Source organism: Lutra lutra, chromosome X (genome assembly GCF_902655055.1).
Source record: "Lutra lutra chromosome X, mLutLut1.2, whole genome shotgun sequence".
Classification (NCBI taxonomy): Eukaryota; Metazoa; Chordata; class Mammalia; order Carnivora; family Mustelidae; genus Lutra; species Lutra lutra.
The window spans coordinates 57,019,104-57,030,807 of record NC_062296.1 but is presented as its reverse complement, the minus strand read 5'-3'; the positions used below and the strand labels follow the sequence as shown (position 1 = coordinate 57,030,807).

The following is an 11,704-nucleotide window of genomic DNA, read 5'->3' as shown; positions in this document are numbered from 1 at the left end:
CAGTCAAGAAGAAGGGAAAGGGGCTGTGGCTACCTCAGTCATGACTCTTTTAAGGAGCATTCTGGATGCCACCCCCCCACCCAAACGTAGCCTTCCATCTCATTGGTCAGACCTGTATCAGATGGCTGCCATAGCTGCAAGGGAGTCTGGGAAATGTTTGCACTTGACACCCATCCACCTCAAATCAGATTCCTACGGCCCTGACACCATAACCCTCCCATTCAACTCCTTCCCTCCAGAAACAGGCACAACCCTCTCCCCCAAGCTACTTTACAAAAAGTCTGCTTAAGGCAGCCCAGGCTCCACTTGAGGCCCCCATGAGACTTATGCCAAAGTCTGGCCACTCAGGTCAAAACTGCTACACCCTCCGCACACCAAAAACACGTAATCACCTCCCGGATGGGGGCAAGGTAAGGGAGAGGTGCAGCAGGGGGTACACAGGGAGGTCCCACCACTGGCTCCGTGTACCCCAAGACTACCTCCTTTGTGCCCTGTTGCTGGTTACTGGAGGGGGCAGGACTCCGCACCCACCCCTGGGGAAGGGGGGGCGTGCCTGCTGAGGGGTCTGGGAGCGCCTTTGCGCATGCGTTCTCCCTCTCCCCTCCCGCCCCCCCGCCCCCCGCCTCCCGCCTCCCTCCTCCCACCTCCCCCCAGCGGTTTGGGGCGGGGTGGGAGCATCTCCTCCTCTGTCAGTCCTGTCACAGCTGCGGTGGGTTCGGGTCAAGCGCTCCCGCCTTTCCCAGGACCGAGGTGAGCCAGGCCGCCGGGCCTCCAGCCCCCGGCCCCGAGCGGGGAGGCCTTTCCGCAGTGGGCTGTGGGGGAGCTACGGAGGTGGGCTTTGAAGGGGGCCCTTCCCCTACCTCCTCCCATTCTCAGGGGCCAGGACCCACCCCCAGCCCCTAGCTCGGGAGCCTCGGTGGAGACAGACCTGGGCGCGGGAAGCAGGGGCTGTGGGCTCGAGCCTCGGGATTGGGGCCGCCCGGCATCCTAGAAAGAACCGGGTGAGCTGGGCCGGCAGGAGCACAGGGGACAGGTTTAGGGGAAAACCTGTGGGTCCCCCAGGCGCACCTCCCCCGGTTGAGTCAAGGGAAGCGTGGCCCGGCGCGGGTGTCCGTTCGTAGGGTCTCACGTTCTGGCCCCTGCCTCCCCTCAACGCGCACCCCTGGATCCTGGGCGAATCCGGGGCCGGGTGGCTCCAGGAAGGGATCACGGGGTCTCAAGGGCCCTACGGGGACGCTCATAGCTCCCGGGACACAATAAGTGGCTCGGTGTCACTAGGGGAGGGCGAGACCCCCGCTGCCGTCGGTGGGGCCCCTGGCGGGCCGTTTGACCTCCGACCGGTAAACGGCCACCGCTACCTCGCTTGCTAAGGCCTCGCTGTTCCGTGCCGACACCGTGGCCTGGGTGGGGGATGGCTCAGCCTCTCCTGGGTGGTGGGAAGTGTCGCGGGGCGGTCAGACGGCTCCGCTGCTGCAGGCCCGGGTCCTGGGAAATCATTCCTGTGGCGCCTTTCCGTTCCCGAAGCCCTTTGCTAAGGGGGCAGAGTCCGTCTCAAGTATCCCCGGCCTCAGGCGCGAGCACCCAAGAATTCCCAGTGGCCCGGACCCCAAACTCGAGAGTTAGCCTTCACCCCTCCCCACCCCCCGCGCCGCCTTTGACTCTTAGAACAAATCCTGGCGGTTAGTTCCACCTTAGACTCTGACCTCTCCATGGAGGGCCTTGGACCACAACAGCGGCCTCCCTGGCGCTTCCGCCCTTGTCTTAGCCTCTCCGTCTGTCCTTGCTGCTACATCTTCTCCCTTTCTGTTCCCGGAAGCGTCCGAGGATTTCCCCCCCCCCCCCCGCCCGCCAGCTCTGTCCTCAGTTTATCTCTCTTCACCATGGCCCCCCTTCTTTCTAAGCCAGAGCATCTAATAACTATTGCCAGAAGTCTCTTTGGGCTGAGGACCTTACAGTTGGACCCCCATCTGGGACGTTCCCCACCCCCCAACCCTGACCTCCAGCTCCCAAATTCAACAGAACCCCCAAGGAAGCCTTGAACCCACCATCTGCCCCCCCCCAAACTGCCATTCTCCCCGGGGTTTCCAGAGAGATTCGGGGTCGCAGCCATTATGATGCATTTCGTGAGGCCACACAGAACCGAGACCAGGATGTGTATTGAATAAGTTTAATGGTAATTTGCTATTAATAGCTAGCACTAATTGAGCACCTGCTGTGTGCCCATCCTTTCCTACCTGCATGATAATTTACTTGCTTATTTTGTTGATTGTCTCCTTCTCACTTCCAGAATCTAATCCTCCCAAGGGCAGGGATTTCAGTCTATTTTGTTTGCTGCCTCTTCCCCACCCCCACACCTCCCACCTTCCTTCCCCACACCCATCACAATGCCCGGCATGCCGGAAGACGCTGGAAATAATGCATGAAAATTAAATAATAATAAAGAGGCCTAACGTGAACCAAGCACCTCCGGGCTGTTTATCACCTATTATTACAGGATATTTTACTGATTTATCTTTGTTGTTGTCTGTCTTCCTGACCACCAAGTCACGTTCCTGGGGGCAGGGGCTTGCTAACTATTTTAACTATTTTCCCCAGTTGTTTGTCCTCACCACACAGTGGGCTCTCAATAGCCACATGCTGAATATGTAAGAAAGACTAAATTCTAATGTTAATGAACAACCGACCTCATAATTTGCCCATTTATTTCATTTATTGTCTCCACCTTTTGGAATACAAACTCCCTGGGGACAGGAATGTCGCTCGGCAGATAATATGTGACCCACACGGTGCCGGGCTTGGGGATCAACAGTGATACGATCGGAAACCAAAATCAAAACTGGCCCAAATCCCCACCGGCCTATGCCCAAGGGGGAGGGGCTGCTAATGGGCAGGAGTTTTCTTTTCTGGGTGAAGAAAATTTTCTTAGATTACGGTGATGGTTGCACAACAGTGTGAATATGCTAAAAAAAAATTGAATCGTGCACTTTAACTAGATTAACTGTGGTATAGAAATTACAACTAAATAAAGGGGCTCCTAAAACCCGTGCCTTCACATAGAGGGAATGAGACGGACAGAGATTAATCAACATAAATAAGGTATACAGCCTACTAGAAGGTGATTTGCACACACCTAGGCACTTATTAAATGTTGATTCCATGACACCAGCTGACCCCTTGCCCCCAATGGTCTTGCCTAACCTCCCGCTCCCCCGCCCCCGCCTCTCCCCCTTGTCTTTTCTCTTCCCTCACAGGGCCTGCTGTCTGTCTCCCTTCCCTGAGCTGCCCACCGGAGGAATGGCGCTGCCGAGAAACCCTAACATGTTTGATCTGGGCCTGGGCACGTGGAACCTCAGCTCTCAGGAGGAGAGCCAGAGGGCTCGCGCACCCTCCAAAAGTGTCGGCAAGCAGCTGCCGGAATACAAGGCGGTTGTGGTGGGCGCGAGCGGCGTGGGCAAGAGCGCGCTCACCATCCAGTTGAACCACCAGTGCTTTGTGGAAGACCACGACCCCACGATCCAGGATTCCTACTGGAAGGAGGTGGCCCTGGGCCACGGAGGCTGCATTCTGAACGTGCTGGACACAGCGGGGCAGGCCACTCATAGGGCCCTGCGTGACCAGTGCGTGGCCATTGGGGATGGTGTGCTGGGGGTCTTCGCCCTGGATGACCCCTCGTCTCTAGCCCAGCTGCAGCAGATGCGAGCCACCTGGGGCCCTCACCGCACCCAGCCCCTCGTCCTTGTGGGCAACAAGTGTGACCTTGTGAGCAGCCCTGGAGATGCTCGGGCCGCTGCGGCAGCCCTTGCGAAGAGCTGGGGGGCCCCCTTCGTGGAGACCTCAGCCAAGACACGGCAAGGCGTAGAGGAGGCCTTTACCCTGCTCATCCAGGAGATCCAAAAGGTCCGGGAGGCCATGGCAAAGGAGGCCATGGCAGGGCCCAGTGGGGATAAGGCCCGGCACCAGAAGGCCATGTGCCGCTGCGGCTGTTCTGTGGCCTGAAGATCTTGGTCGTGAAGAGTGCTCCCCCTCCCCCACCCCCAGCACCTAGCTGTGTGGGACACTGTTGGTGTACTGTGGATAGATGAGTCCCTCTGTTCGGAAGGTTTTCATTTGGTGATGGGCATTTGGTAACGTGCAGTATCATATTGGTTACTGGCGAGCGGAGATTGTGAGCCAAATTAAATAAATGGGTGTTCTCAGGTTTCAAAGCTGCCTCTGTGCCAAGTGTTACGTGGGTGCGAGTGAAACTGGGGAGACTGTTCCTTGAATGGTGAGAATTCCTTCATTCAAGAAATGCTGGGGGGAGCCCACTGTGTGCCAGGCCCTGCTTTGGGTGCAAAGGATATAGAGGCCAGCAAGGCACTTAGAAATCCCTGCCCTCGTACATATAACTTAGACTGTGTAAAAGCGAGTGTGGGAATAAAGAGTGACAGGGAGATCAAGGAAAGCCTTATTGAGTGGGTGACATTTGTCCTATTTCCCTGCCTTGACAAATATTCTTTCTTCATGACCTGGAGGCCCAGGTTTGAATTTCTCAGAGGCAGAGTCCCCCTGGGGGGTGGGGGGTTGGTAACTGACCCCTGGCCTGCAGTCCACTCCTTCTCTTTCGCCTGGTAGCCTTTCCCCCAGAGCAGGAAGGCTCGTGGGTGCCTGTGGACACCTCGGCCAGCCAGCACAGCCCAAACTACTCATGCCTCAGGGCTGTCCCTTGGTCCCCAAAAGGATGGGCCCCAGGAAAATGCTACTTGCTGCAGGCCCTGAAAGTGTCTTCAGAGCCTTGTGGAGTGGGGCCCAGGATCTGGGTGGTTACTGCCATTGTCTTTATGGATGCCTCCCCCAGGAAAAGAGGCAGAGAGTGGGGGAGGGGCCCCTCTGCCTTTGTCTGAGCGCGACCACCACCACTCATCCCACCGGACCCCACCCCCACCCCTAGCCAGAAACTGCCACTCTGGACAAGCACATAGCTGCTTCAAATCGCATTTATTGTGGGGCCAAAGGTGGGGATCTTGGGGTTCGAGGGCAGCAACTGCGGCCGACGGGGTAAGCCGCTCTCAGTGTACCGACGGGGAGCAGTCGGGGTGTTGGGGTGGGGTGGTCCTGGGCCTGAGGGGACTCAGGATCCGGGCGGTGCTCAGGGGGGCAGAAGGCGGCGCACCGGCGCCTGGGGTGAAGGGGTCTCCAGGCGCTTCACCCGCAGCAGGGCCCCCAGCACGCCCTCAGGGGGCACCTCTGGGCCCAGATCCTGGTCCGCAGCACGGCGGAGGCGGCGCGGGGCAGCCACAGCCTCGGGATCCGGGCTCCCCGCGAGGATCCGCCCCAACAAGTACCTGCAAAAGAGCCGGGAGGAAGGCGATGAGCGTGTACATCAACGTCTCTGCCCTAGGACCCAGACGGCCCTGCAACTGCATACTGCCTGGGGACCGGGCCCAGAAACCGAGCATCGGAGCGCCCCTCCCCGGGACCGACAGTGCCGCTCCCACTCTCCCCAGCCAGACACCTCGGACCCTACACCTTGGCTGGAGGTTCTCTCTCCTTCCTAGGATCCCAGGGCCTAAGTGTCGGCGCCACGCTGTGAGGCAGGCCCCCGCAGCTCCCGCCGCCCCCGCGATGCAGGTGCCGCCCCCTCCCCACCCCTTGCCGGGGTACCTCAGCAGCTCCGGGTCCACGTCAGGCGTCTCGTCGCCGGCGTCCTCGGCCTCTGGGCCGGTGGGGCCGTCGTCGTAGACAGGGGGCCGGGGTCTGAGCGCAGCGGCAGGGGCAGGGGCCGGGACGAGCTGGGCTGCGAGGGCGGCAGGGTCCAGGCGGGCGCGGAGCAGGGCGCGGGCCAGCTGCGCGGCGGGCGCGTCGGGGTCGTCCTCCAGGCCCAGCGCGGGGTCGTTGGTGCGGGGGGAGCTCCAGGCGCGCAGCAGCTGCGCCAGGACTCGCGCCTGCTGATCCTCGGCCTCCTGCGCCTCGGCCCGCGCCCTCTCCTGCCTTTCGGCCTCCAGCAGGTGCGCCAGCGCCCGCGCCAGCTCCTGCACGGCCCCCGCCGCCTCGCCCCGGGGCGCAGCTCGCCGGAAGCGGCGGGGAGCGCCAGCCTCAGCCATGGGCGACGCGGCTGCGCCCAGGCCGCGGGGGTCCTGCCAGAAGACGTGGGAGGGGGGAGACGTCAGCGTCTGTCAGGCCAGGGACCCCCGCCGCCACCCAGGGGAGCCCTGTGGACCTCAAACATCCCCAGATGCAGCCCAAGGCACCGGGGCCCCTCAAATATACCCAGACACCCCTAAGGCCACTGGAGACTCCCAAATATGTCCAGTCACACTGAAGACCACCAAAGACCGCTGGTTCCCCAACCCATCAATGATTTCCCAGTGATTCAGGATTTGCCCCAGGGCTGCTGGAGAACAGGTGTCTTTATAGGAGGGGTGATGGTGTTTATGATAGCCATAGATTTTTCTATATTGATGTCTGGACTGTAAGAACCATATTTGCATTTTATAGGTTCTTATTGTTCACTGCTTTTGCCCAAAGGGTAGCAGACTGTTCTGCACCTTGCATTTGGGAATCTGTCTGGATCAGTACTTTCAGTGCATCTTTTCTCTCTCCCTTTTCTTTCTCCTCCCTCCCTCCGTATCTCATTCCCTCCCTCTCCATCCCTCTGGTTTTTTTTTTTTAAGATTTTTATTTCTTTATTTAACAGAGAGAGAGAGAGATCACAAGTAGGCAGAGAGGCAGGCGGAGAAAGAGAGGAGGAAACGGGCTCCCTGCTGAGCAGAAAGCCCGATGTGGGGCTCGATCCCAGGACCCTGAGATCACGACCTGAGCCGAAGGCAGAGGCTTAACCCACTGAGCCACCCAGGCACCCCCATCCCTCTGTTTTCATTTCTTTCCTCTGCATTGAATCTCTTTTGTATGGATGCACACATTTTATTTAACCAGTCTTCGACTGATGGACGACTAATGGACATTTATGGTGTTTCCAATCTTCTGTTATTACTTTTTTAAAAAGATTTTGTCTTTTAAGCAATCTCTACACCCCATGGGGGGCTGGAACTCACAACCCCATCAAGAACCTGGCGCTCTACTGACTGAGCCAGCCAGGCACTCCACCCCCCCACACCCCCACCCCACCATCAATCTTTTGCTATTCTTATAATGTTGGGATGAGTAACCTTGTTCATATATTATTTGGTATGTGTGTAAATCTTTCTGTAGTATAAATTACCCAATGATTAATTTTCAATCCAGACAGTTTTAAGGAATTTCAAAAAGCTTAAAGAAATAAAAACCGGTATCAAAAGTATGAGTAAGGAACAAAAAACCCCACAAAAATGATGATGAAGATTTGAAAAAGAAACATCTAGAAATATTTTTTTTATTTTTATTTATCTATTTGAGAGAGAGAGTGAGAGAGAACGTGAGAGGGGAGAAGGTCAGAGGGAGAAGCAGACTCCCCATGGAGCTGGGAGCCCAATGGGGGACTCGATCCCAGGACTCCGGAATCATGACCTGAGCCAAAGGCAGTCACCCAACCAACTGAAGCACCCAGGTGCCCTAGAAATATGTTTTAAGTGAAATTCAAAAAGAAGGAGGCAAGGGGCACCTGGCTGGCTCAGTGGGTGGAGCCTGTGACTCTTGATTTCTGGGTTGTGCGATTGAGCCCTACGCTGGGTGTAGAGAGGACTTAAAAGTGAAATCTTAAAAAAAAATTAAATGGGCCAGTTAGACAGCAGATTCAGTCCAGCGAAAGGAAGTAATAGGATTGAACAGAACTTAAGAACAGCTGCACAGATATTGACAATTGCCTCATGGCAGAAGGGATACTCAGAGCAGTGGGGACAGGACTGGCTCTTTCAAAAACCCATGCAGGGGGGCACCTGGGTGGCTCAGATGGTTAACCATCTGTCTTGGGCTCAGGTCAACCAAGCCCCACATCGGGCTTCCTGCTCGGCGGGAAGCCTGCTTTCCCTCTCCCACTCCCTATGCTTGTGTTCCTTGTTCCTGTTCTTGCTGTCTCTCTCTCTGTCAAATAAATAAATAAAATCTTAAAAAAAAAGTCCAACATGCATGAACAACAAATAACCCAAACGTGGGAGCAATGAAAAGGAAAAGATGAACAGGGACACCTGGGGATGGCTCAGTTGGCTCAGGTCATGATCCCAGGTCCTGGGATCAAGTCCCACATTGCATCATCGGGCTCCTAGTTCAGTGGGGGAGCCTGCTTCTCCCTCTGCCTGATGCTCCCCCTGCTTGCGCTCTCTTTCTCTCTCTCTGACAGATAAATAAAATCTTTAAAAAAAAAGAGAGAGAAGATGAGGGCGCCTGGGTGGCTCAGTGGGTTAATCCTCTGCCTTCCGCTCAGGTCCTGATCTCAGGGTCCTGGGATCAAGTCCCACATCGGGCTCTCTGCTCAGCAGGGAGCCTGCTTCCTCCTCTCTCTGCCTGCCTCTCTGCCTACTTGTGATTTCTCTCTCTGAGTGTCAAATAAATAAAAATCTTTAAAAAAAAAAAGAGAGAGAAGATGAATAAATCTGACTACATTAAAATGAAGAATTTCTTTTTATCCCAAGACACCATAAAAGAATGAACAGTCAAACCAGAGTGGGAGAAGAGGTCTGCAACACAAATAGTCAATAAAGGACTAGTATCCAATATACCAAAAAAATGCCTTAAAAGCGAAGAGAAAAACAAGCTAATATAAAAACAAGGAGGAGTGCCTGGCTGGCTCTGTCAGAAGAGCTTGCGACTCTTGATCTCGGGGTCGTGAGTTCGAACCCCACCCATGTGGGGTGTAGAGATTACTTATATAAAGAATGAAAACTAGATTTTAAAAATAGGGAAAATTGATGTCCAAGTATTTCACAAAAAAGGAAACAAAACGAGTAACTAAATGCATGGAAAACAGTGAGCCTCATTAGCAATCAGGAAAATGCAAATTTTAGTGCCAGTGAGATACTAAGCATCATACATCCCAAAGAACTCAAACCTCCTAGTGATACCCAATGCTGACATGGCTGTGGGAAAAACAGAAACTCTCATACATTGCTGATGGGAATTCAATTGCCAAAATAACTTTGAAAAACAGTTCAGCAATATCTAAAAAGCTGCACAAATCCTATGACCCACTCCTGGGTGTGCTACAACCCAGGGTAGCTTTTGTACATATACTACTGGATCCAGGTTTGTGAAAAATCATATCGGGCACTGTTTGTGACAACGTTGAAGTGGACAGAGCCAGAGGGGAAAAAAGCCTGGAAGCTGCCCAAATGTCTACAGACATATTGAGAACACATATGAATCATGATATACTCAGACACTGATGATATCCTCAGAAAATGAAATATTAGGCAGCAATGAAAATAAATGAATTACGGCCATGCACTTTAATGTGCAAATGTGCATGGTGGATGCATCTCACAGGTGATGCAGAGCCAAAAAGAAAAAAAAAAGCAAAAACAAAAACAAAAAAACAAGTTAACGAATTCCACAGCAGGCTGAGACTACCAGATGCCCCGATGACTTCCTAGTGACCCCTAGTGACTAAAAGGAGCCTGATGCCTGGTATGATTCCATTTCTATGAAGAAAGGCTAAACAACATATTGTTTAGACCTACACACATATGTGATAAGCTACAAACAAAAGTAAGGAATCAATGAACTGAAAATACAGGATAACGATTAGGACCAAGTGGGTTGTTGTGCACAGGGGCCTCCAGGGGCTTCTAACTATCGGTCATGCTCAATTTCTTAACCAGAGTGGTGGGTACACACAAGGGTTATTTTATCATTATTCCTTACATCATACATGTATGTTAACCATATTATGTCAGATGTAAAATATATAATAATTTTTTAAGTCCCCCATCCTTGACAAGTTGAAGGAGGATGTGCTCCAAGTGCCCTAGGCGCCCACTAACCCTCAGCCCCTAGAGAATCACACACTCACCAGCAATCACAGCCTCCCATGGGCTCACACTCCCATGGGCTAGCAAGCCTTGAGATGTCACACGCACAACCTGACACTGCCACAGCCACACACGAGGAACTGCACACGTTCAGACGCGGCTGTCCATGTGGTCACAATGGCCAAGCTACCCAGATGCAAGGACACACATCACCTTTAAAGACACAATGCAGCCCGGAGACATCATGGCTCCTCTCCCCACAATGACACAGCTCCATAAAGGGACAGGGAGAAACAGCCTCCTGAACAGCCATACAAAATCCTAGTCGCTTGGTCCAACAGAACCAAAATGGGATGTGCACATGGGGCGGCAAAGACCACTCCTATATAAATTTAGAACGAAATCTCACACACACACACACACACACAGACACACACACACACAGAGACGCGCCCATAGGTTAGCCATCCCCACAGGATTTACAAAGTGTCCCTGAGACAAGTCAAACGCAGGAAGACCCCAGCATCACCCTCACTGCACACCCAGACCCACAACGGCGCCCCTGCAGGGACGCTCAGAAGCGCTGACATCAAAGGATACGTACTTACAGAGACAGCACATTCTCACGCCCCAGTCAGCGCATCCCACACACAGTGACCTATGCGGACACCCCCTTCCTTCATGCGCGCTCGTCCCATGGACAGCGCCACAAGCGACCTGCGGAGCGAGGCCCGGCCCGCGCCAGGTGCCAAGGGTGGGCAGGGCGTGGCTGCCAGCGGAGCCCTGCACACCCGGAGGCCGAGTCCTGCATGGCCTGGGCGCAGACGGGCGGAGGCCCCCGGACCCCCCTGGCCGATCTCCCCGCACGTCCGGGAGCAGGCGGGGGCCCGCGAGGACGAGGGGCCAGCAGCCGAGCACAGACCCTCGCCCACAGCCTCCTCCCGCCCACCCCCAACCGGTGCCCGACTGGTGTCGCACCTTTACCGGCCGCGCGCAGAACGCGGGGGGCGGCCGTAGTAAGGCCAACAGCAGCAGCACCAAAAGGCCCACGCCCCCGGCCCGCGGCCCGCGGAGCAGCGGCGACCAAGCCATGCTGCCCCAGCGAGCCGGGCTCCGGACGGGCGGACTGGCTGGCAAATGCGCAGCGCTGGGGTGAGCGGGCAAGGCTGCGGTGCTCTGCGGCTGCGCGCGCGGGAGAACCCGGTCCTCCCCCTGCCCAACCCCCCACTCCCCTCACCCCACCCCTCCTCCGTCTCCGGGCACTCTACGCAGGCGCAGCCCGGGAGCTCCAGCAACCCCTCCATCCTGCCCGTCGCCATGGAGATGCCCAAGGGGCAAGGTGGTAAACTGGAACCTTCGATGGCGGTTGCCATGGCAGTCGGAGGGCAGTTACCGGGGCAACAGACTTTGCTGTCCCTTAGGAGACAGGCAGGCAAAATTGACTCAGTGGAGTGGAATGGGGATCTGGTCCCCCACCTCTCCCTCCCTGGGGAGGAGACATATGACTTTGTTCATGGATAAACAGTTCCTCGCTGCTATGGGTGAGGATCGATACATAGATAAATAGATTTTACCCATACATTGTTCCAGAAAAGGGTCTCAAGCCACTTAAAATGACACATCCAAGGAAACAAAACTTTGGTAAAATTTGAGTAGACATTGGGCAAAAAATGTTGGGGAGGGAATGTTAGTGGCTATTTCTGGGTGGGGAGATAGATAATGGTTTATCACTCTCTCCTTTACCCTTCTCTCTGTTGTCTGAAAAAAAATGTAATGAATATGCATCACTATTAAAATCAGATCAACATAAAGATATTTTCATT

At 55.0% G+C, this 11,704-nt stretch overlaps 2 protein-coding genes across 3 annotated transcripts; one reads left to right on the top strand and one right to left on the bottom strand.

The window, feature by feature from the left end:
* The first annotated feature begins 714 nt into the window (after positions 1 to 714).
* Positions 715 to 3,996, top strand: ERAS (ES cell expressed Ras). The gene is made up of 2 exons (XM_047716875.1): positions 715 to 750; positions 3,252 to 3,996. The coding sequence occupies exon 2, from the start codon at positions 3,295 to 3,297 to the stop codon at positions 3,994 to 3,996; it is 702 nt and encodes a 233-aa protein (XP_047572831.1). The 5' UTR covers positions 715 to 750; positions 3,252 to 3,294.
* Positions 3,997 to 4,960: 964 nt separating this feature from the next.
* On the bottom strand, positions 4,961 to 11,081 carry PCSK1N (proprotein convertase subtilisin/kexin type 1 inhibitor). 2 transcript variants are annotated; one of them, XM_047716873.1, is made up of 3 exons: positions 10,860 to 11,081; positions 5,644 to 6,119; positions 4,961 to 5,324 (listed from the first exon to the last, which is right to left on the bottom strand). In XM_047716873.1, exons 1-3 carry the CDS (start codon positions 10,971 to 10,973, stop codon positions 5,129 to 5,131), a joined length of 786 nt encoding a protein of 261 aa, XP_047572829.1. In that variant the 5' UTR covers positions 10,974 to 11,081; the 3' UTR covers positions 4,961 to 5,128. The 2 variants fall into 2 exon arrangements, with proteins under 2 accessions (XP_047572829.1, XP_047572830.1); XM_047716874.1 differs by having other exon boundaries at positions 5,644 to 6,116; positions 10,860 to 11,078.
* Positions 11,082 to 11,704: the final 623 nt, after the last annotated feature.